The sequence below is a fragment of the Cnephaeus nilssonii genome (genome assembly GCF_951640355.1).
Source record: "Cnephaeus nilssonii genome assembly, chromosome: 21".
Lineage (NCBI taxonomy): Eukaryota > Metazoa > Chordata > Mammalia > Chiroptera > Vespertilionidae > Cnephaeus > Cnephaeus nilssonii.
Genome location: NC_137092.1, coordinates 14,311,634 through 14,334,968, shown reverse-complemented (window position 1 = coordinate 14,334,968; position 23,335 = coordinate 14,311,634). Strand labels below are relative to the sequence as shown.

Here is a 23,335-nt window from a genome sequence, read left to right as displayed (position 1 = left end):
CTGGGGAGAGGCCCATGCTGGTGGCACCACAACCCTGGCTATGAGGGAGACTTTCCTGTGACGAGGAGGACAGGGCTTGGGCGCCCAGGAAATGTCAGCAGGGGGTTCTTTTGGCTTCCAGCAACCAACCCCCAAATAAAGGAACTCAACTGCATCTGAGACACACCTCCGATGAACAAGTCCGTTTGCAAAGACAAATAAAATCTGCATCCTGTCCCTCCCCATCCTGCTTTCAGAGCCAAGAAGACCTTCGTACAAAGAGGGAGGAGGGGTTGTTTCTGTGGGCGAGGACCCACAGCTGAGGGGAGGGCTCAGGGAAGGCCGTCACCGCTTCATTTTCACAGATCGGGTGGGTGAGCCAGCCAAGAGGTTGAAGAGAATCAACAAACGTGCACAGCCCCCCCTCCCCCCCCCCCGCTATAGAACCAGGCACATCCACAGTAGTGAGGGGGGACAGGAGTATGAATTTAAACAATAAAACAACCCCCGAACAAAGAGCAAATCTTTTGTTGGCTTTGAGGTCATGATATTTAAGGGTATTTTGGAGGGGGTGTGGATGGGTGAGAGGAAGCAACATTTAAAAAATATATATTTTTATTGATTTAAGAGAGGAAGGGAGAGGGAGAGATAGAAACATAAATGATGACAGAAAATCATCGATACCTCAGATACCTCTGCTACAGGGCATGTGCCCTGGCTGGGAATTGAACTGTGACTTCCTGGTTCGCAGGTTGACTCTCAAACACTGAGCCACAATGGCCAGGCAAGAGGAAGCAATATTCACAATGGAATCTGGTGAGTGCAGCTGTCAGAGCGTGGGAGTGGGTGCGGAGAGGAGCATAGACTGGCCATTTTTATTGCATTTGCCTCCAGGCATTGTGAAGTGGTCAGTGGATCTTTTGAGCTGTGGAGCAGAATCCGGACTTAGAGGACAGGGAGGGGTTCAGATGTGAGCTGGGGCATCACCCCCTGAGGTTGATCCAGGGAGTCCAGCTCGCCAGCTGGTGGCACCGTGGGAACTGCTGTTCCCTCTAGCTGCGGCTGCGTGTTCCCTTGCTGTGCATAACCGACAACCATCCTATCTATAACCTAGTCATCTTGGCAGCTGAAGCAGCTGCACCACAGCTCATTTCTGTAAACTGGGGTGGGCCTCAGTAAGAGCGGGAAGTTGATTGGTTATTTTGCAAAAACACCTGGTCTTTCCCAAGCAGGAGGTAATATAAACCCAGGGAACAATGCCTTTCTCTCTCTCTCTCTCTCCCAGTGATACGTGCAGCCATGCAAGTCTAGTGGCCACCTGAGGCCTGCGGCAAACCGCATAGGCTCCAAAGGACTAAGATTTAATACGTCCAGAAACAGAAACTCTGGACACAGGCCTTTGTCTTGGCCTCAATGAAGACAAGACTGGATTTTTTTTCATGTCAGGATGGATGGGATGGGAAATTGGAAACCCAGGCACAGCATTCTACTTCCACCTGAGTAAATCTCGCCACACCACAGTCTCTTGTGCGTGGGCCCATGAAATGCTTTTCTCACCATCCCATGAAGGTACACCAGCAGCAATGGCGCCACTTACTTTTTTATCGTATTTTTTAAAAGAACAGTTTATTGATTTTTAAAGAGAGAGGAGAGGAAGGGAGGGAGGAAAGGAGAAGAGAGAAACATTGATGTAGGAGCATAACATCCGTGGGCTGCCTCCTGCATGCTCCCTACAGGGGATCGAGCCCACAATCCTGGCATCGGACTAACAATGTTCTGTGCACAGGACAACGCCCAACCAACTGAGTCACACCGGCCAGGACAATGCCACCCTTTATAAACATAGTTCCCCACAAAGTGGAACATAAGGAATGTTTTTATTGCATTATTTTAAAATGGATCATGATAAATATTTCTCTCATTTTATTTTTCCTCTATTTAGCAACAGATCATGAAAATTCCAGCCCTAACCAAGTACTCTGTTGGTTAGAGCATTGCCCAATACACGAAGGTTGCAGATTTGATCCCTGGTCAGGGCACATACAAGAATCAATGAATGGCCCTGGCTGGGAGCTCAGTGGTTAGGGCGTCGGCCTGCAGACCGAAGGGTCGTGGGTTTGATTCCCAGTCAAGGGCACGTACCTTGGTTGCAGGTTTCCCAGCCCCTGTTGGGGCACATGAGGGTGACAACCAGTAGATGTATCTCTCTCTGTAGATGATTCTCTCTCTCTCTCTCTCTCTCTCTCTCTCTCTCTCTCCCCCCCTCTCTCTCTCTCTCCCCCTACCTTGCCTCCCTTCCTTCCACGAGCTCTAGAAATCAATGGAAAAATATCCTCGGGTGAGGATTAAAAAAAAAATCAATGAATGAATGCATAAGTAAGTGGAACAACAAATCTCTCTCTAAAAATCAATCAATAAAAAGAAAAACAAAAGAAAAAATAAAATTCCTTCAAGCTAACTGGTAGAGAACTAATTTTTTTAATGGCTGTATATTATTCCACAGCATGTAAGCACCACAATTTATCTGACCATTTCCTATATCCCTAATCGTGGCATTTCCTACTCCCATTTTTTTTCACTACAAGCAATAATAATATTGCTGAATAAACATCTTTGTATACACATTCTTTTTTGCCCCCAAATTATAAGAGAAAGTTTACATAGAAAGTTACAAAGGTGGTAGAAGTGAAACAGCTGGGCTGTGTAGGCTCAGAAAACAAGTTACAGAGGCAGAAGAAGGACCCATGGAGCTCAGGACGGAGAAGGGCAAATGTAAAGGGTCTTGGGAGAAGAAGAGAGAGAGGGGGAAGGCGCGGCGTGCTCCTGAGAGGGAGGGCACACTGTACTAGTTGTACCGGTTAATAATGCAGATACCGGTTAAAAATGCGGATTGACCTTTACCGGTTAAAAATGCGGATTTTGTAATCAAAGAAAACACGATAATTTCAAAAGAAACATCAAAAGTAATGTCCATCGCTAGCTACACATTTCCCCCATCTTTCAGGTAGTTTGTGGATACTGTGCCAATAGAACTTTTCTTTGTTTTGAGGCAAACCATTCAGAGACCCAATTTTCCACTTCTTCGTACGTTTTGAAGTGCTGCTCACAAAGTGCTTGTGCCATCGATCGGAACAAGTGGTCATCTGAAGGAGCAATACAACAAAATAGCATACATGTCAAATCACATATATATCAACATATGTGCAACTCCATCTAGTGAAAAAAATCCGCATTATTCACCGGTACACCTAGTATACACATTCTTAAGGACTGATGCTTTTATTTCATTAGTACAGACTCCCAGGAATGAAACTGCTTAATTGAAGGACATATACATATTTAATTTAAATAGCTATTGCTCTATTACTTTCCACCAAGGCATTAACAATTCACACTTCCCATTAGCAGGGAAGGAGAGCAGCCTTTCCCGGCAGGGACAGCCTTAGGCAGGACCACTTTAGAAACTTTCAGCCAGTTTGATAGGATCTAGTGGATTTTGGACTACAAAAGCTCTAGTGAAGCCCCACAGGTGGTTTAGAGATTTTCCCGTAGTGGGGTGCTGGCTCAATGGGGGAGTCTCCTGGCCCTGTACCCCATTTCAGCCAGAGCTCCACATTTTTCATATATCAGCTTTATTTTAAGAAATGGTTCTAAAGGAATGTTTGAAAGCCCTGTCTCTGAGCTGTGTGTGGGGGCGGGTATTGAAGATTTTGATTAGGGTGGTGACTTGGTGAAAGCCTGGAGCTTGGCAAGGGGGACTTGGAGAGGGGACAGGCCGCCCACCAGGAAGCTGGTGGACCGTGCTGGGGGCGGGGGCAGGGTAGTGAAGAGATGACCTGGACTGCAGCGCGGTGTCAGGAAGAGGGCAGACATGTGTGCAAAGATGAACATACAGGATTCAATGGGTGTGAGGGAGACGGCGTGGAGGGTAGAGAGTCTAGGGTGCCCCAGGTGGGCAGTGGCTGGCCAGGAGGCTGTGATGGCACGCCTGGAGATAGCACCTCCGTCCTCCTGGCATCTTGAGACTTACCTAGGAAGCTAGTCCTGGGGGTGAGCAGGGACACACACAGAGAAGCCTAAGAGAAGCTGGGGGAGGGGCGGAAGGGTAGGGAGGGCCCTTTGCCCTGCTCCTCAGGAAGACCAGAGTCCTCATTACCCGGCCGGCCTCCTGCCTGCAGGCTGTTTAGGGTTTTCAGGTGGGGAAAGTCCCAGGGCAGTTGGGGATGCTCCTTCAGTGGACGTCTCTTCTCTTCCTCTCATGATTCTTTGAGCCTCCTAACTTTAAAAAATAAAATAAATGTATTGATTGATTTTTAGAGAGAGAGAGAAATGGGGGGAGGGAGGGAGAGGAACATAGATGTGAGAGACCCATTGATTGGTTACTTCCTGCATGCATCTCGGCTGGGGCCTGGGATCGAACCTGCAACCCAGAAAAATGCCCTTGACCAGGGATCAAACCCATAACCCTTCAGTGCGCAGGCCGATGCTCTAACCATTAGCAACCAGGGCCCACAACTGGACTCTTAATTTTAGCACCATCCAGCTCTGGTTGTGGTGTTCTTGTGGAAGAGGCCAGAATAAACAGAGCAGAAGTAATTATTTACAACACAAAGAAAGGAAACACCCCTGAGCTGAAAAAGATACAAGAATGTGTAGAAAAGGGGCTTACTGCAATCCAGGCAAAATTTAGAAAAACGAAGATATGCCTAGACAGGCTCTTGCAAAAGTAAGGAGAAAAATGTTATCTATAAAGGAACAATTCAAGCCTGGCCAGTGTGGCTCAGTGGTTGAGCATTGACCTATGAACCAGGAGGTCACGGTTCGATTCCTGGTCAGGGCACATGCCCAGGTTTTGCGCTCGATCTCCAGTGGGGGGTGTGCAGGAGATTTGGACCTTTCCCTACTGGCCTCTCAGAACCTAACCACCCAAACTGTTTTGAAGTTTTTGGATCCTCTGAGCTGGATTTGGGGTGTGGACTCAGGCTGAGGACCCTCAAAAATCCCTGGTATGTGTCTACCATGGCCTGTGTGGCTGGTCCATGATGTTGTCTGAGGAGCCCAGAGTATATATGAGGAGGTGAAGAAATGGGGTTGGGATGAAGCACAGGTTACTCGGGTAACAAAGGCTCTGCATCCTGGGGAGAGGTGAGGTCAGTGCCTGCTCTCATGGGAGGAGGGGTGGGGAAGCCATACAGCAATGAGAAGGAAGCTTACCTACTCTGCACTTTAATAATGGGATTAACCTCTGTGAAAATTCAGCATACCTTGGGAGTGGATCCTCTTTGTCTCAGCAAAGTTCAGAGCAGACGTGACCCCAGACTGTCCCTGGGACCAGCCTGTCCTCCCAGCTGGGAGTTCTCCTACTATGTTCGCCCTCCCTTTGTTGCTGGACAGTTAACCTGCTCCACTAACCCCTTACTGGCCTTAGGAACCCACGAGAAGGAGAGGCTATGGCCTTAACCTCAGAGTGACCCGCGGGAAGCTCCTAGTTCAGTGGCGGGGAGGAGCCAGTCCTGCTCTGAGAGGGAGACAGCCCCTGCCCACTGGAGTTGTTGGTCCAATGGTAAGATAGGGCTTCTCTCTGGGTGGGCCAGAGTGAGCCCAACATGGATCCCCCCTTGCCCTTCCCTTGGAAGAGCAGGCAGGACCAAAGGAGCTGGCTGCAAAGCAGTCCAGGGTAGGCCAGGAGGGGGCAGCACATTCTTTTCCTAGGAGAGAGGACAGGTGGAGGAGGGAGGGAATAAGGGGGAAGCTGGTTCAGATTTAGGAGGCTCTCAGAAAGAGGGTGGAGAATGGTTTGGAGGGAGCTAGTGGATGCAAAGGTGAGGGAAGCTAGCAAGGTTCCCCACCATTCTGCTACACATCTGGGACTGGAAGGGGGGAGTTGTGTAGTTTCCTGGGCTTGCCCACCAGAAATGTTTAGCTTCTGTTTTACTAGGTTCTGAGTGGGGAAAGTTGACTTTTCCTCCATCTCCACCCACCTCCTAGTAACACCTGGTTTTGACGAGGAGCATACTCTTCCAGTGCATTCTGTCTTTTCTCTGATCTCAGGAGAGTCCGCTGGCTTTCTTTCTTGACTGATGAGAGTCTTCCCTGAGATTCTCCCTTCCAAATATTTAGCAACATCATGTGCATTGCCTGTTTTCACTTGTGTTTTGTTTTGGATGAAATGGAGGGAAATATTGACTTTTGCATGTGACTCCTGGTATAGGACAGATATTTCATGCATGAAAACAGCCTCCAGAGGCAGAGATGAGCAAGAGAATGTTAAGCCTCCCAAAAGTTGTAGGCGTCTTGGGGAGAGCTTTGGACATCCGTGGATGGAATCTGCACGGGGGGGGGGGGGGGGGGGGGTGCAGTCGCAATGGACATGAAGACCCCTGTTGACATGTAGTTAACAAATGCAATTTAGAAATGTTAATGTACAGATTCTGGTTGAGAAAAAAACACAAAAACTTAAAATATTTTGGAGGTAGGTGCTGGATAGGTTTGAAATGGCTGGGGATGGTGTTTGTGGTATTATGGATGGATGATACTCTAACACAGTGATTTTCAACCTTCTTCATCTCATGGCACACTTAAAGTAATTGCTAAAAGTCTGCAGCACACCAAAAAATGTATTACATTTTTGGCCGATCTGACAAAAAAAAAAAAAAAAAGGTATAATTTTGATTCATTCATACCAGATGGCTATTGTTATGTTGGCTGTTGTCATTTTTTGTTTGACAATCTAAGGGAAAAGAGGTCAGTGCCCCTGACTAAAGAGTCAGGTATTGCACGTTTCAAAAATTCTGGCGGCACACCGGTTGAAAATCGCTGCTCTAATACCTGTGAACAGCAAATACCAGAAGCTACCCCTGCTTTGTTAAACGCATTAGTCATTATTTATGGGATGTGCTTCTTTAGATGATGGCAGATTGGCTCTGCATTGGGAACATCCTGGAGAACATGCTGTTCACAAATAAAATTGTTGTGGCCCTGTCCTTGGAGTCAGAATTGAAACAGGCAGAGACTTGCTCCCCCCCCCCCCGCCCCCGCCCCCATGCTGGAGAATCTGCGAGCAGGTGGTCTTTATGTCCTCTGTCCTCTGGGGCCATGACTCAGGGAGTAGGTTCCTGGTTTTTGTGACAGGCAATAAATATTCGTGGCAGGTCAACGATGATGAGTGTAATTACAGACTGAACAATGTGGGAGGAAGTGAAATCTCAAGCTGTGGTGGAAGAGGTCAAGGGGGGGGGGGGGGTTGCTGTGGTGAGGGAGGCCTTGCAGAGCAAGTGGGGCTTGGCCTGAGCTTTAGAAGGTGGAGGTCCTGGGTGGGCGAGAGGGGGAGGGAGGTATCCCCTCGGGGGCACAGCCTGCAGGAGGGCATAGGGTGGGACTGTGAGACCTGTCACACCAGAGCAGTGTGAGCGGGAGTGGACTGTGTGTGCAAGGCCTTGCGTGCAAGGGCAGGAGGGGTTTAGAATTGATAAGATCAGAAGCGGCGACCTACTAAGCAGGAAGTTACAGAAGGAAGAGGTCACATTGAGAAGACAGTAGACATATATTTATATTATTTAGAAGAGAGTAGGAATATGACGCCAAGCTGCATCAGTGGAAAAAGCCAAACTGGGTAACGTGGGCACCGTTTCTCCCGACCTTATCGCCGCAGACCTCCCTTTGGGATCTGGTGATCTGATTCTAGGCTCAGGTTTCCACGTGTTTGCTCAGTCTCTCCTTCCGTTAGTGATCTAAGCAGGAGGCAGGCGCGCAGCCCACGTGAGCCCCTTCACCGGAGCGTGGTTGGGCCTTGTGGATGATGTCTGGTTTCTGGGCCGCTGCACGGACGGCAGCTGGGAAGGAGCACTCTTCAGCAATTAGGATGCTTTTGGTTGCAAAAACACAGACTAACCCACTTAAAGTTATAAATAGAAGCTTATTATTTCATATAACAATGTCAGAGGTTCTTGCTTTGGTTGATTCTGCTGCTCAACCATGCCAGTTACTCTGCAATTCTTTCCGCTCCCCTCAAGAAAGGCGCTCCAGCGGCAAGGAGCATGGCCCCTCCAATGACAGCAGCTAAAGGAAGAAGGAAGGGCAGGGGACATGGTCTTCCAACATCCTTTTCTTACCAAAGCAGGAAACCTTTCCCATAACCTCTCCAGAAGGCTCTCCTTCAGGTCACTGGCCAGACCTGGTTCCGCTGGCCCCTTCTAGATGCCAAGGAAGCTTTGGAATGTTTTTGGTGTTTCAGCTTTTGTCATGGAAGTGGGGGCGGGGACTGGTGGCCACGGAGGATGGCTGCTGCCATCCCAAGGAGGAAGGGGCCGCGGAGTTGGCAGAGGAGAGGAAGAAAAGCAAATTCTTGGGGCTTGCCGGAGGAAGAGGAGGAGAGCTCCTGGGGTTAAAGTTGGCCTATAAGTTGGGTCCCAGAGCAGAACCGTGGGTTGTGTAGTGGGTGTGAGGAAGGCCCCACCTGATTCCCCCACACGGCACCCCGTTCTGGGGTTTACTTAAATCTGAGATCAAAGCCACCTCAGTCTCTCTTTTTCCTCTTGCCAGTTTCAACCTCAAGGAGCCACCTTGAACCCACAGGGTGGAGGCTGGTTTGTATCATTGTATCCTCCTCTGCGGGGAACCCCCCCCCCCCCCCACAGGCCAGACACTCCTGGACATGGGTGGAAATGGGGAACCGGGACCAGAACCCCTCTCTCTTTAATGAATTTTCAGATTCAAACATCTTGCCTTTAGCAGCCGGAGGAGAGCAGGGCAGGTGGAGCAAATAGCAGAGCCGATCGGAGGGGGAAGAAACAGCCCCGCCCTCAGGCGGTTCCCATCTTTGAGAGGACCTGGGGACCCAATGCTCTGATAAGGCCTGTGCTGGAGAGCCTTTGGGGTGGGGGTGGATATAAACTGGATGGGGTGCTAGATGGAGGGAGGGGATCAGGTGTACTCAGCAGGGAAAAGGCCTAACAGGAGGATTCAAGGAATGGACCCAAAAGGTGAGGGTTTAGGAGCAAAATAGCAAGTCTCCTAAAGTCAGGCCATTTTGCCACCCCAGGAGTTCCCAGAGCCCCTGGGGGGCCAGTGGGCTGAGTGGGGACCTTACCTCCTTCGGTGTACCCCAGGGCCTGGACTGAGCACAGAGTTGGATGGAGGTGAGGTGACTCACCTTGGGCTTGAGATGGGGTCTTTTAAACATGCGTGGGGGTGAGGGTGTGTTTTCCTCCAGAGCCCAACCTCCATACACTGGGATCTCCCACCTCAGGGACCCCCTATCCAATCTTGTGTGTCAGAAAATTCCCTGCTTGTCCACTAAGTGGTCAGCAAGTTGCGTAAGTATTGCCTCTCTCAGGAATAAACAGAGCCCCCCACACTCCAAAAAAGGCATGGGTGTCGGGGTTAGGGTTCAGGACTCTGTTAACACTTGGTTTTGCGCCCATCAGCTGTGTAGCCTTGGGCGAGCCGATCTCTCCCAGCCTGGGTCTCACCACCTGTAAACCAGCAGCATGTCCTGGGCTGTGGGGAGACTGACTCCAGCTGGAGCCACAACTCAAGCTCTGTGTGACTTCAGAGAGATCAACCTCTCTTTCAATCTTTGGTTTCCTCGCCCAGAAACGGGCACTGGGTATTTAGAGAGTTAAAGCAGAGCCTGGCACCTAGTTGGCACTCTGGGACTGTTCACTCCCCCTTCTTGCTGAGTTTTGTCCTGAGTTTTTAGTCATTGTCCACATGCTATTGCCCTAACTTCTGACAGGTGCAGGGTTAACAGCAGGAGCAGCAGTGAAAAACCAAAACAAAATGAGTCACCTCTCATTCAGTCATTCAGAGGGATTAACATTGGACTGTGGGGCTGGCTCAGAAACAGAACCAAATCGTCCTATTGTCCTGAGACTAAATGGGATCAAGAGGGTTTATAATCTACGAAGGACTACCAGGACTGACGTAAGAATTAATCTGCAGGAAGGAAGCCTATCTGGTGGTGTTTCAGACGCCGTGACAGTGTTTGATCTGCTTCTCTGCCTGGCTGAGATGCAGGAGGAAAGTCGAGTGGGTGAGAAATGGGGGAACAGTCTCGGTCCCTCTTTATCAGTTCTGCACCTCCTCACGTCTGGATCCAGAAGGAAAAGGACAGCTCAGCTTTTAGGATCAAGGGAGAACTTTAATGAATTTCAAGGTTGGATTTTAGAGCCCTCAGGTTTTGCAGCTTCACTCTACTGGTTGAATGTCCCCTTTCATGCCCTTGAACTCTGATTATACTTACCCTCTTGCCACCTCCTCCAACTGCCACTAACACTGCCACCCACTGCCACTTCTGCTACTGTAGAGTCATGACTCACAAAGAAGGTAGCATGAGACATAAAAACAAGCTTATTTAAAATAGGTACGAAAGTCTAGCAATTAAGAACATCAACTCTAGAGCTAGACTGTCTGAGTTCAAATACAGGCTCTGCTTTTACTACCTATGTGACCTTGGGCAAATTACTTAACCCCAGTGTGCCTCAGTTTCCACATCTATAAAGTGGGGTGACAATAATAGTTCCTACCTCTTCCATGTATTGTGAGGGTTAAATGAATTAAAATGCAGAAAGCCCTTAGAACAATACCTGACACCAAGTACACCCTATATAAGTGTTAACTATTTGTATCCTCCAAAGTCCTTCAAGATGTTCCACTGGCGATCGACATGCTGTTACTCAATAAGTCTAACACAGATAAGTTTTTTTCAGTTGTTGGGAAGGATGGCTGTTTCCTCAGATGAGGCACTTGGCTTGGGGTGAGATGCCATGTTGTATGACAGAGATGTTTCTTTATCATTAATGATATTCTCTGTTCATTGAGATGATCACCCATGGAAGCTAAGATGGTCTAAGGAGCTGGGGTTTCCAGTCTCCCACTTCACACCCAGGCAGAATCTCTAGCACTATTTTAATCGGCCCTTTTCCTCTGCTGCTTAGCTGTAGATGGGATTGAATGTAAGCCTGATGCCATCACATGGTCCTGCTGCTATTGTTGATATCACCTTCACCACATGTCAGACTGTTTACTAACCACTTTACAAGTATCATCGTGTTTAATCCCTAACAACTCTGTGGAGTGAGTATTGTTAGCCCCATTTGAAAGGAGAAGTGACTTAGCGAGGTCACAAGGCTAGGAAGTAAAGGAACTAGAATTCACATTGTGTTCGGCCCTCAGGCTAGTGTTGTTCACCATGAGATTACACACATCAGCCTCCTTCGCTAGGTTGTTTCTTTAGCAGAGGGACAGTGTCTCCCACGTCTTTCCACCACACAGAACCCTTGCATCATGAGCCTGGCACTTGGTACATGTGATTTTAATATAGTGAAAACATTGGCACATCTGAGCTTCCTTCCAGGTGTGTCTTCCAGAATGTTCTAATTATAATTTCTATAATATGTTCAAGCCCTTGCATAAGGAGGCCCAACTCTGGGTTTTTTTCTTTCCTGGTGACTCCAGGGCACTTGCAGAAGACTCAGGGGAAGAGGTTGGTGGAAGGGAGTGTCATTCTACCAACACAGATGTATAGTTGGCCTCTCTGACTCCCAGTACTTTGAGAAGAGCTTCTAGCTCGGCGCTGTTGGTGTTTCGAGTGACTAGCACTTGGATGGGGTAAATATCCCATTCTTTTTTTTTTTTTTAATATATTTTACTGATTTTTTACAGAGAGGAAGGGAGAGGGATATAGAGTTAGAAACATCGATGAGAGAGAAACATAGATCAGCTGCCTCCTGCACACCCCCCACTGGGGATGTGCCCGCAACCAAGGTACATGCCCTTGACCAGAATCGAAACTGGGACCCTTCAGTCCGTAGGCCGACACTCTATCCACTGAGCCAAATCGGTTCCCGCAAATATCCCATTCTTTAGGTGAGATTTGCTTCCTACTTGGTTTTACCTCAGAGACAGAGAAGAAGGCAATATCTGTAGTAAGATATACACGTGTTGATTTCTAGGTAGCAGCACCAGAGATACTGACAAGGAGAGCTTGTCTCAGATGGTCTTAGGAAAGCAGGAGGAGCAACGGAAGACCTATGCACACACCCACCACACCATATAACAGATAACACAAGGAATGCCCGAAGGACCTACCAGCTTAAGATATAAACAATTGCCAAAGTCCTAAATGCAAGCGCTGAAACTATAAAACTCGTAAGAAAACATGGGAGGAAATCTTCATGACATTGAATTTGGCAATGATTTTTTGGATACAACACCAAAAGCTCATGCAGCAAAAGAAATAGATAAATTGAACTACATTAAAATAAAATGTTGCCATGGCTGGTGTTGTTAAGTGGTTAGAGCATCAGCCCACACAAATAGCCTCGGGTGAGGATTCACACACACACACACACACACACACACACTAAAACTGTGCATCAAAGGACACAATCAAGAGAGTGAAAAGGCAACCTATGAAACAGGAGACAATATTTACAAATTATATATCTGATGAGGGGTTAATATGTGCGATATATAAAGAACGCCTATAAGTTAACAACAACAAAATAAACAAACCAATTTAAAAAATGGGCAATGGACTTGAATAGACAATTCTTTAAAGAAGGTACACAAATGGTCAATAAGCACATGAAAAGATGTTCTACATCACTAATATTTAGGGAAATGCAAGTGTAAATCAAAACCACAAAGGGATATCACCTCACACTATTAGGATGGCTAATGTCAAAAAAACAAGTGTTGATAAGGATAGGGAGAAATTGGGACTTTTGTGCTCTGTTGGTGTAAGAATGTAAAATGATGTAGCTGCTGTGAAAAACAATACGGCAGTAACTCGAAATATTAAACATATAAAAACCATGTGATTCTATAATAGAAAATAGTAAGTGTTGGGGAGGATGTGAAGAAACTGGAACCTTTTGCACTGCTAGTGGGAATGTAAAATGGAAACAGTATGGAGTTTCCTCAAAAAAATTAAAAACAGAATTACCATATTATCAGCAGTTCCTATTTTCAAAAATAATTGAAAGCATGGTTTCGAAAAGTTATTTGTACACCCATGTTCATAGCAGCATTATTCACAATAGTCAAAAGGTGGAAGCAACCCAAGTGTCACTGGAGAGATATGCAAAGCAGAGTACATACATACAATGAAATATTATTCAGCCTTAAAAAGGAAGGACATTCTGACACATGCTACAACATGGACGAACTTTGAGGTCATTATGCTAATGAAATAAGCCAGTCACAAAGAGACAAATACTGTATAATTCCACTTATATGAGGTACTCAGTGTAGTCAAATTCACTGAGACAGAAAGCAGAATGGTGGTTGTCAGGGGCTGGGGGAAGGCAGAATGGTGAGTTAGTGTTTAATGGGCACAGAGTTTCAGTTTTGCAAGATGAAAAGAGTTCTGGAGATGGATGGTGGTGATGGTTGCACAGTACTTAAAACCACTGAATTCTACACATAAAAATGGTACATTTTACATCATGTGTATTTTACCACCATTAAAAAAACATATAAACTATTACAAATACAGGTGAGTCCTCTGTAGTCCCATTGCCCCTCCTTCTTGCCTCACATTCAACAAAACTGACATCTTGAATTTGGTGTTTATTATTCCTTTTTGTATTAGTATTATTTTAAAACTTTACACTTCTGAACTTGATTTATCGTTGTTTAGTGTTATCTTTGTGAGATTCACCATGTGGATGTGTATAGTGTTAGTTCATTAATTTTCACTATTACATAGTACAGGCTTGTGTGTTCTCTTTCATTTTATGAAATTTGCAATATATTTATCCATTCTTCTGGAATTTTCCTATTTATTCATATCTCCTGGCAGAGAGACTACTTCCTTTTTTTGCTGTTACAAACAATAATCCCCCAAATACTCTTTTTAAAAAAATATATTTTATTTATTTTTTACAGAGAGAAAGGGAGAGAGATAGAGATTAGAAATATCAGTGAGAGAGAACCATCTATCAGCTGCCTCCTGCATACCCCCCACTGGGGATGTGCCTGCAACCAAGGTACATGCCCTTGACTGGAATCAAACCCGAGACCCCCCATTCCCCAGGCTGATGCTCCATCCACTGAGCCAAACCGGCCAGGGTTGGAGATTTCTTTATGATAATTTTATTAAATCCCTAGATTGAGCCCTTTAAGAAAAGCTTACCTGCCACTGGAGTCAGATTTGTGCCTCATTTGACTGTAGCTACGTGCAAATCCAGCTAAATTGCTGAGGTGAGGTTGTGGGAAGAGTCAATATTAATCTGATTAGACCTGGCTCTGAGTAGCTTGCCAATAATTGCCAATTGAGGGATCACACCATGTCAGCTCTTGGCAACACTTGAAAGCTGACCTGCTCATCTCCTTTCTTTGCTGGCTTGATGGGATCCTCCCCCCCAATCTTCGATCCCTGAGGAGCTAGGATGAGGGCACCTGTCTCCCTTCCTCTGCATTCTGGGCCTAGAGGTCTGAAGCAGGGTCTAGAGATAGACAGAAGCAGGGGAGGCCCCCAGGAAGCTCCCCCTCTGAGTGGGAAGACTGAGCCCTGCCCTGAATAAGTGCCAGCTGTGGAAGTAGACAACCTTCTCCCCAAGGACAACCCAGGGAGAAAGGAGAGCTCTCGCCCTCAAGGGTGATAGAGTCTGAGGGAGGAGGACACGGCCTCTGCTGAGAAGGCAGGAGACAAACAATCTGGGTGGCAGGGCTCTGAGATGGGGGTGGTGTGAAGGGACATCACGGTTACAGCTCCGGGGGTGTGTGTGTGCAGAATTTGGGGGTGGGGAAAGGCTTGAGCAAGGCCTGGGCTCCACAGCGGCAGGTTGTGCCAAAGCATAATTAGTCAGTAAGATCATCGGACTCACCTGCATTGGTTGGTGCCAACATCCAAGTGCTAACTGTTCGCAGGAACCCTTCCCAAGCAGGGCCGTGCCTATGGTATGGCAGGTGTAGCCAAGATCCTGGGCTGAGAACAGGGATGTGGAGGGTGAGGTTCCTGGTTCCCAGGGTGAGGAGGGGTTTTAAGAAATGCCTAAGGCTGGTAGTGGTTTCTCTGGAGTCCTTCCGACAGGGGAGCTGAGGAGGAGGCAGAGTGTCTCCTAGGACCTCTCCCATCCCTCCCTTCAGGTCCTCCATCCAACTCCTCTTCACATCTCACGTGTCTTTCCCAGGGCCTTGCTCTCAGCTGGATGCTAATTAGTCACCACCAAGTGTCAGCAGGTAATCAGGGAGCATTTACATTTTAATGATTTCTTAAAATTGAATTTATTGGGGTGACATTGGTTAATGAAATTATATCGGTTTCTGGGGGTACAATTCTATAATATACCATCTCTGTATTGTGTGCGCACCATTCCAAGTCAAGTTTCCTTCCATCACCATTTATCCCCCCTTTACCCTTTTCTACCTCCCCTCACCCTAGATAATTTAACAGAGAGCGACTTTGACCTTCCTGTGGGGTAGGCCATCTCTCAATTTTCCACTCCATCCCACCAACATCAACCCTGTGGGGTGAGTTAACTGCATGGACATGTTTCATCCTACTTGCACCGTCCTGTGAGAACCTCAGCCCATGACTTTCTGCTCCTCTGCTCTTCAGGAACACCTCGCACATGATCCTCGGGACCCTGTATCAGATGCAGGACTGTGCCTTTCTGAAGTCTTCTGCTCTAATCCCGTTCTTTGAACACCAACGCTAGCCTTTCTACTGTCCCCTCTCTTATTTTTTTATTTCGTATGTTCTTTAAATTCACCAGAACCTCCAGTCTCAAGTTCTTTTCTTTTTACCAGGCTGTGATGGTTTTACGTTCTCTCTCTTTATACATTTGATCCTCCCATGGGGAGAGGAAAGGGAAGGCCTCTCAGACATTTATACATGGACATCCCCATGGGCTCCCTCGGGGATCCCAGTGTCAGGGATGGCCTGAGGGGATGCTCTATCTCCTTAATTCTCTAGCCTAAGTGTGAACCTACAATTCTTCCTGCAATTTCATAATTCCCTCAAGTACCAGGCTGGGGACAGTTAGTCAAGCCTTTCCTGGAGGCTCCAGTTCTCAGTTCTCGACCTTTCCTGTTCCTCCACACACTCATCCTTGTTATTTTAGGTCTTTCTGCAGGAAGCCTTATCTAAGTCACACTCCCATCCCACCCTGAGTTTACACACAATATATTTCACACCATATTCTATTTTTCTGTTTACCTGTTCCCCCCAAGATGATCTCCTTGAAAGCCGACAGCCTGTGCAGACTTATGGAATAATCCAGCTTTTATATCACAGTAGGAGCCAGGGAAGTTGGCATTCTGGGAGACTCACAGGGCAGCGTCATTAACTGGGCAGGTGGGGCAGTGAGCTCAGCTATCACCCAGAACTCAGAACTGAAAATATAGTTGTGTTTTCATTGTCAAAGAATTCCCAGGAATTAGGCGAGGGCTCACTGTTAGATTTAGAAGTGGGGTGGTTGTACAGGGTAATGGTTAAGGTCATGCTTTCGGAGTTATACTGAGTGACATATGAATCTTGGTTCTTTTCATACTTGAATTAGATGAAGCAATGGGGGGCGGTTATTAATATTGTTAAAAATGGGAGATGCCTCTTGAATAATTGCCTATTCTGTCTCCCAAATAATGTTACAGCTGCTATGAAGGGAGATGCTGGGATTTCAAGAGATTTCACAGGACCCTGAGGTCATGAGGCAGTCCCATGTCTAGGCACTAACTCATGGGGGGCGGGGCGGGGGGAATAATACTTCTCCCCCATGATGTCCACATTCCAATCCCCATATTTTTTGAATATGTCACCTTGCACGGCAAAAAGGGTTGTGCAGATGTGATTAAGGTAAGAATTTTTAAAAAACCCTCACTTGATATTTTTCCATTGATTTTTTTTTTTTTTTTTTTTTTACAGAGAGGGAAAGAGAGAGGGAAATACAGAGAGAAATATTGATGTGAGAGAAACACATGGATTGGTTGCCTCTTGCACAAGCCCAGACTAGGGCCTGGGCCAGGAAGGAGCCTGCAACTGAGGTACATGCCCTTGACCAGAATCGAACCAGGGACTCTTTGGTCCGCAGGCCGATGCTCTATCCACTGAGCCAAACGGGCTAGGGCAGTGGTCGGCAAACTCATTAGTCCACAGAGCCAAATATCAACAGGACAACGATTGAAATTTCTTTTGAGAGCCAAATTTTTTAAACTTAAACTTCTTCTAACGCCACTTCTTCAAAATAGACTCGCCCAGGCCGTGGTATTTTGTGGAAGAGCCACACTCAAGGGGCCAAAGGGCCGCATGTGGCTCGAGAGCCGCAGTTTGCCGACTATGGCTCTAGGGCACCTGAAAGGAACATGACCCTGCTGGCACCCTGATTTTAGCTCATTGGGACGTATGGCCTCCTGAACTGTTGTGTGTTTGCTTTGTTTTAAGCCATCAAGTTTGTGCCAATTTGTTAGAGAAGCAACAGGAAAGAAATACAGGGAGTTACGCTGTCTCTGGTCCTGAACTCTCATTCTCCAACTAGTGTTACATTCCTGCCCTCCGTCCAGCCTTCCTTCCGTCTGTCCTGACTACCGCTTCCTACCCCGCTCAGCAGGAGTCCATTCTTCTTGCTCCGAAGCGGTGAGACTCGAAGCTCTTCTCTGCGTATGGCAGATCCCCTTTCATAAAACCACTGTCCCAGCAACTCCTCTTGTGGGTGGCCTGCTCAGCTCTGAGGTTAAAGAGAGAAATGACACTCCCATACCCCGGCTGAATAAGGTATTTTGTCCCTTCTGATGGGACAAAAGAACAAACAAACAAAAAACAGAAACTCCCATGAAGCAAATAAAGACACAGGTCAGATGAATGCTACCTTTCATGGCTAGGAATTAGAGGAGGCTCACGTGATATGTGGGGCTTGATAGTGACATTAAGGGAAGGAACATTTTTTTTTGATGACTGCCTGTGTCCAGGACCAGCAACCCAGGCATGGGTTGAGGCAGGGCAGGGCCAGCTCTCCCTGTCCTCTTCTGTCAGAAAAGCAGAGCCCCAGAAGCCTGGCCCAGCTTCACTCAGTTTCATTGGGCAGAACTGGTGGGACACATGTTCACTCTTGGTTGCAAGGGGCACAGGGAAAGCAGGGACAGGACTCTCCAAATGGCTTAGACGAGACTCCACATACATGGAGGTACTGGGCACTCCAACCCCCACGCAAAACTGGGCTCTGTTAGTTCAGAAGGGGGGTTGGTACTGGGTTGGACATAGTTGGTGCCTGTCCCAAACCTCTCACTTCCAACATTCTTGGCTCTAGACTTGTTTCTGTCCTCCTGATGTCATGTCTGTGCTGCGCTGTAGTTTTGCTCACATGTCATGGTCTGGAATCTCTTTCCCTGGTTTGCTTGCTTGAACACTAGGTGTTGACATTCATTCAAATGCCACATCTAAGGTATCTCAGTCCACCTCTCCGCCCCAGAAAGTTACCCCTCTCTTCTTGGGTTATACAGGGTGTCACTGTACATCTCCAACATCCACAGTTTCTATTTTATTCTTTGAGTCTTCACTTCTAAAGTGTGAGCATTGAGAAGAGATACATACGTAATAAAATTTTCTTGCCATATGTTCATCCTAAAGCACAGTGAGTGGTGCTCAATGGATTTTCCTTAAATTTTGTACTTTGAACAAATGGTCCAGGTCTCAGCTTCAAACAGCCAAGGACAGCTGGGGTCCAGAGTCCATTGGGATGAATGAAAGAGTGGCTCAGGATAAACAGTAAATGCTTGCGAGATGGTTCCAAGTGATTGACCTGGATGTGAAGACCATGTTGCCAAAGGACTATTGGCTCAGGGATTGGAAGATACCTATAGCCTTCCTGGTGGTGGGAGTGATAAGGGAGATGCTGGGGTGGGACTTGGCTGTTAGTCACAGAGTTGAAAACACTAATGCCTCTCACAGCAAACAGAGTTGTTTTGAAGTTGGTCCCTGGGACCTGGGCTCATCCCCCGCTCATTCATTAAACACCCAGGACTTACACAACCAGGGCCTGCCCTGGGCCCTTTCCACATACCTCACCAGACAGGGTGGCTGATCCCCAGGGGAACATGAGGTCAGAGGTCAAAATCTCTAGTCACCTGAGCTGGAAACCATCTAAAAGAAGACAAGAAAATGAAGAGCATGTGGTATCTGAAGCAGAATTATAGAAAATTATGTCACATCCACACAAAGGAATACTATACAATTAAGCCAGTGAACCAGAGAGGTCTGGTGCTGGTGCAGATGTGGACATAACTGGGGACAGAAAGGACAGGCTGCAGTCTGGAGGCCCAATGCATTGGGAGGGCCTGACCTGGGCTCAGCGGTGGGCCCGGTCCCAGGGTGCCCAATGCCTGAGCAGTCCCCTTACTTATGGGAGGATGTTCTAAGGGGAGCAGAGAGTAGGAACAAGAAGTCCTCAATGAGTCAGCAGGGCCATTCCCTAGAGGTCCCCAGGCCTCATCCTGAACTCCAAGCTCCTATTTCCCGCACCTAAACTAGATTTTCCACAGCAGGTTGGGACACAGCAGACCCTAGGGCATGGCCACTGACTCCTAAGCAGACTGTCCTGCATAAGGGAAAGAGGAACATCACTGAAGAATTTATAGGAAGGCATCATCATGGGAGGGGACACAACTTTGCCCAGTTTCCTGCTGGCTCATTTTATGGTGGTCACCATCCCTGAGTCCAGACAGTGGCTTCCTTGGTAGGCTCAGGCAACCCCCAGAGCTGCAAAGTGAAGTTCAAGAGTGTGGGGCTAATGCCAGGACTCAGAGCTCTGACCTGGTGTCTTCCCTCGCCTGCAGGTAATGTGCTATGCTCTCTGTGCTACCTGGTCTGTCACTGTGGGTCATGCCACCTCTTTCCCTCCCAGCGCTCCAGTGAGGACCCCACGTGAAGAGGGGAGTGAGGTGACCCTGCCTCCCTCCCCTGGACTTTGAGTTTGCAGGCCCTGCAGTGACCCCAGAGGTCTAGTAGTGGGGTTAGGAGGGAGGTTTGGAATCAGGCTTTTCTGGGACCATATCTTGACCTTGCTGTCTATTAGCCTCGTGCACATAGGAACTTTGCTTACCTCTTACTCCCTCAACTCCCCGTCCTCAACATGAGGGTAAGAGCACCATCTCTTACGGTTTTGAAGGTTTAAGAGGAATATCAATACAGCAGGTAAGGTGATACCTGGCATAGGTAAGGACTTATAAACCACTGGAGAGAGTTTTGTTAGACGTCAGAACAAACTTGTGGAAGAACTGGGTGATGAGCAAACACAGACCATGCTGCCTTTCAGAGTCCCATCCTTTTTATGTTCAGAAACCCAGTTTTCTCTACCACAATTCCCGTCCCATTATGACAATATCCCACTGTGTTTTGCAACCCATCCCCAGGTTAAGTGAGGGACAGAAGAAAGCTGTAGGTGTTGTCCTTGGGGAGTTGCCTGGAATTTTACTAGGACATGCTGAACACATACTCCTAGGTGTGTCACACTCACCTGAGTGGGGCAATGGTCCAGAAAATAGACAGAAAACATGACTCCAGGGCTCCCAGATCCTGGGATGAGCCAGACAGAGCCTTATAAAAGGACCCAGTCTTTGCTCAAATGCACAGCACACTCATCCTTCTCCTCAGTGATACCTTGTCAGCTCCGGTAAGTATACACCCAACTCTTTGCAGGGGGTAAGAGGGGGTGCTCAGGGCCCAGTGTGTTCTGCTGTCTGCAGGAGTAGGGAAAGCGGTGATGGGAGAGGATTCAGGAACCTGGGTCCAGATGTAATGAGGCTCTGCCTGTAACGGGGCTGTGTGACTTCATCCCACTGGGGTCCTGAGGTCCTCATCTATAAGATGACTGCACCGATGCTCCCATTGCTCTATTGGCTCCTCTGTGACAACTCTTTGGAAATATCCCTGGTGGGAGCTGAGGACATGACCCTCCCTCTCCTCCTTGTCTTCTTTTCTCTCTGGACTCACCTGACTGTCAGGCCCCGGTTTGGTGAGGACCTATTGTGCATCCCAACCTCTGGGGACAGTGGGGGTCTCTCCCAAAGTCTTGAAGTTTCTCCTAAACCCAGGCCAGCGATGCCCACTCACCTTGCCCAGGTGAGAAGACCTGCCACTACATGGATCAGGGACCCATCAACTAAGGTTTTGGACCTCGTCCCCAGCTGAGGGAATGACTGGTGACCTTCTGTGCACAGGGCTCAGCTCTGGCCTTGGCCAAGTTGACAGAAGGCCTTAGGTGGTTTCACTTAGGGACATAGCAGCAAGGTTCTTTCTCCCAGATCAGGAGACAATGGTAGTTTTTGTTAGATGCCCACATGTGTGATCCATGCACATTTCTTGGGTGCTTTGGAAAGTCTGGGATGTGAGGGCTGCACTGTCCCATTTCTCTGCTTGGGATCCAGACTATTGGTGGAGGTACTGGCTTTGGGAAGTTAGACCTCTTTACTTAAGTGTGATTCCACCCAAGAGTCTAAAACGGAGGCAGGTATTTCTATTTATTTCAAATATGATGCCAATTCTGTTCTGCAGTCCCCTTTTCCCACTGGTGGGGATGGTCCAGGAAAACCTCTGCTGGAGCTCAGGACAGGGCTGTGTATCTCTGTTCACACTCACCATCCTACTCACACTCACCGCTGGGAGCCTCCAGGGCCCATTTAATTTAGAGCTAGCTTTATGTTCAGGATGGGCTCCTTTGGGATCCTGTTCTAAGAGCAGCCCAGGGCGGGTCAGACCAGACTAGTCAGGAAGTTATTTGGTCTCGGTGACTCCAACCCTGATGTTGACACTGGCAGAGATGGATTTGATGTTCTTTGAAGAGTGGAGTCATCCTTAGTTGGTTCAGGTCCCAACTAAAACGCCAGTCCTTTTCCGTGTGGCTGACCCCTACCCTCTCTGCTTTTGCCTCCTGTGGTTCTGTCCACAGTGGGCTTCTGTGTTCTCCTCTACCTCCTCTGAGCCCTGACCTGCACGGGCCCAGGCCCCAGCCTTGGTCACACTCTCCTCCTTGTGAGCATCTTATCCCACCTCCTAGGTGATACAGTTCCTTCTGCTCCACCTGAGCCTCACTTCACTGGATGCCCAGTTCCCACCCCATTGTTCTGACTTAGGGACCCGCACCTGGGGGGAAGGATAACAACGGTCCCCGTCTTTCTTTCTGACAGCTTCCTTGAAAACCAAGATGAGCCAAAATCAAGTTGAGAAGTCCCTGATGGACTTGATCTCCCTGTTCCACAAATACACCAAACCTGATGACAAGATCGACAAGCGGGGCCTGTTGAAGATGCTGAAGGAGAATTTCCCTATATTCCTCAAGGCCTGTGTGAGTCTGGGTGACTTCTCAAGGTCCTGGCATGGCAGAGGACACTTTGCTGTGGGACCTTGGACAAGTTAACCCCATTCTCTCATCCTCAATATTCTTATCTGCAAAAAGGCCTAAGAGGACTCTCCTGACTTATCAGGATGAGAGAAATGATACAGGTGGCCAAGAGTAAAGGCATCTGGAGATCAAGGGTGGTTATTAGGTGGTCAAATAGGAGAGTGAAGAGTGGGTCCCCTCCCACTTGTCACTCTCCATCCAGGAGACTGAAGCCCATAGGTTCAGGCTCTGCCTCTAGAAGCCTCCATTAGGTTCTCTGAGATCCAAGGGAAGGCGATAGAAATTCCATGGCTGATAAAATTTAACACCTTTCATTACAATGAAAAGCTCATTCATAGACCTGATTTAGTCTGACAGTTAGAATATACTGAACTGATTACAAAAAGAGAGGCTATTAGGTGACACAGAGAGTGGGTGAGCAAAAGAGGGCACTGAGCATGGAAGATTCCAGAAGGCAGATAGGAGATAGGAGAGGAGGGTTAAGAATGAAGAGACAAAGGGTAGGGCCCATCTTTAGTTTCTGGGTAGAACTTAGGTAGATGGGGTCCTGGAAGTGGGTGGGGGGAGCAGGTCTGGGTCTAAATACCACCCACCCTCCAGCTCATTGATCAGAGCCTCACCACTACTAGGGTCTCTCATTCACGTTGACACGTGGGCCAAGGAATCTCCCTCAGTGACCTGCAGGGTAATGCTAACGTCCCCCTCATCCCCAGGTACCCTCCACTGGCCCACACCGGCTACACCTGTGCGGCTCCAGGTCTTCTCCCCCCTCTCTGCCTCCTCCTCCTATTCCACCCATAACACTTTTGGGATTGAATTTGTCTTGTTTCGTGTCTTTCTCACAGGACAAAAAGGGCAACGATTTCTTGGATCATATCTTTGAGGACAAGGACAAGAATAAGGATAAGAAGATTGAGTTTTCTGAGTTCCTGTCGGTGTTGGGGGAAATTGCCACGGACTACCACGATCAGAGCCACGGATCCCCACCCTGTTCTGGGGGAGGACAGTGAGCCCAG

General features: G+C 47.9%; 1 protein-coding gene across 1 annotated transcript; it reads left to right on the top strand.

Moving 5' to 3' along the window:
* Positions 1 to 690: 690 nt before the first annotated feature.
* LOC307093753 (protein S100-A7-like) lies at positions 691 to 23,329 on the top strand (the record flags this gene model as incomplete). Its single annotated transcript, XM_079762043.1, has 3 exons — positions 691 to 795; positions 22,105 to 22,262; positions 23,165 to 23,329. Exons 1-3 carry the CDS (start codon positions 756 to 758, stop codon positions 23,327 to 23,329), a joined length of 363 nt encoding a protein of 120 aa, XP_079618169.1. The 5' UTR covers positions 691 to 755.
* Between the last annotated feature and the right edge of the window lie 6 nt (positions 23,330 to 23,335).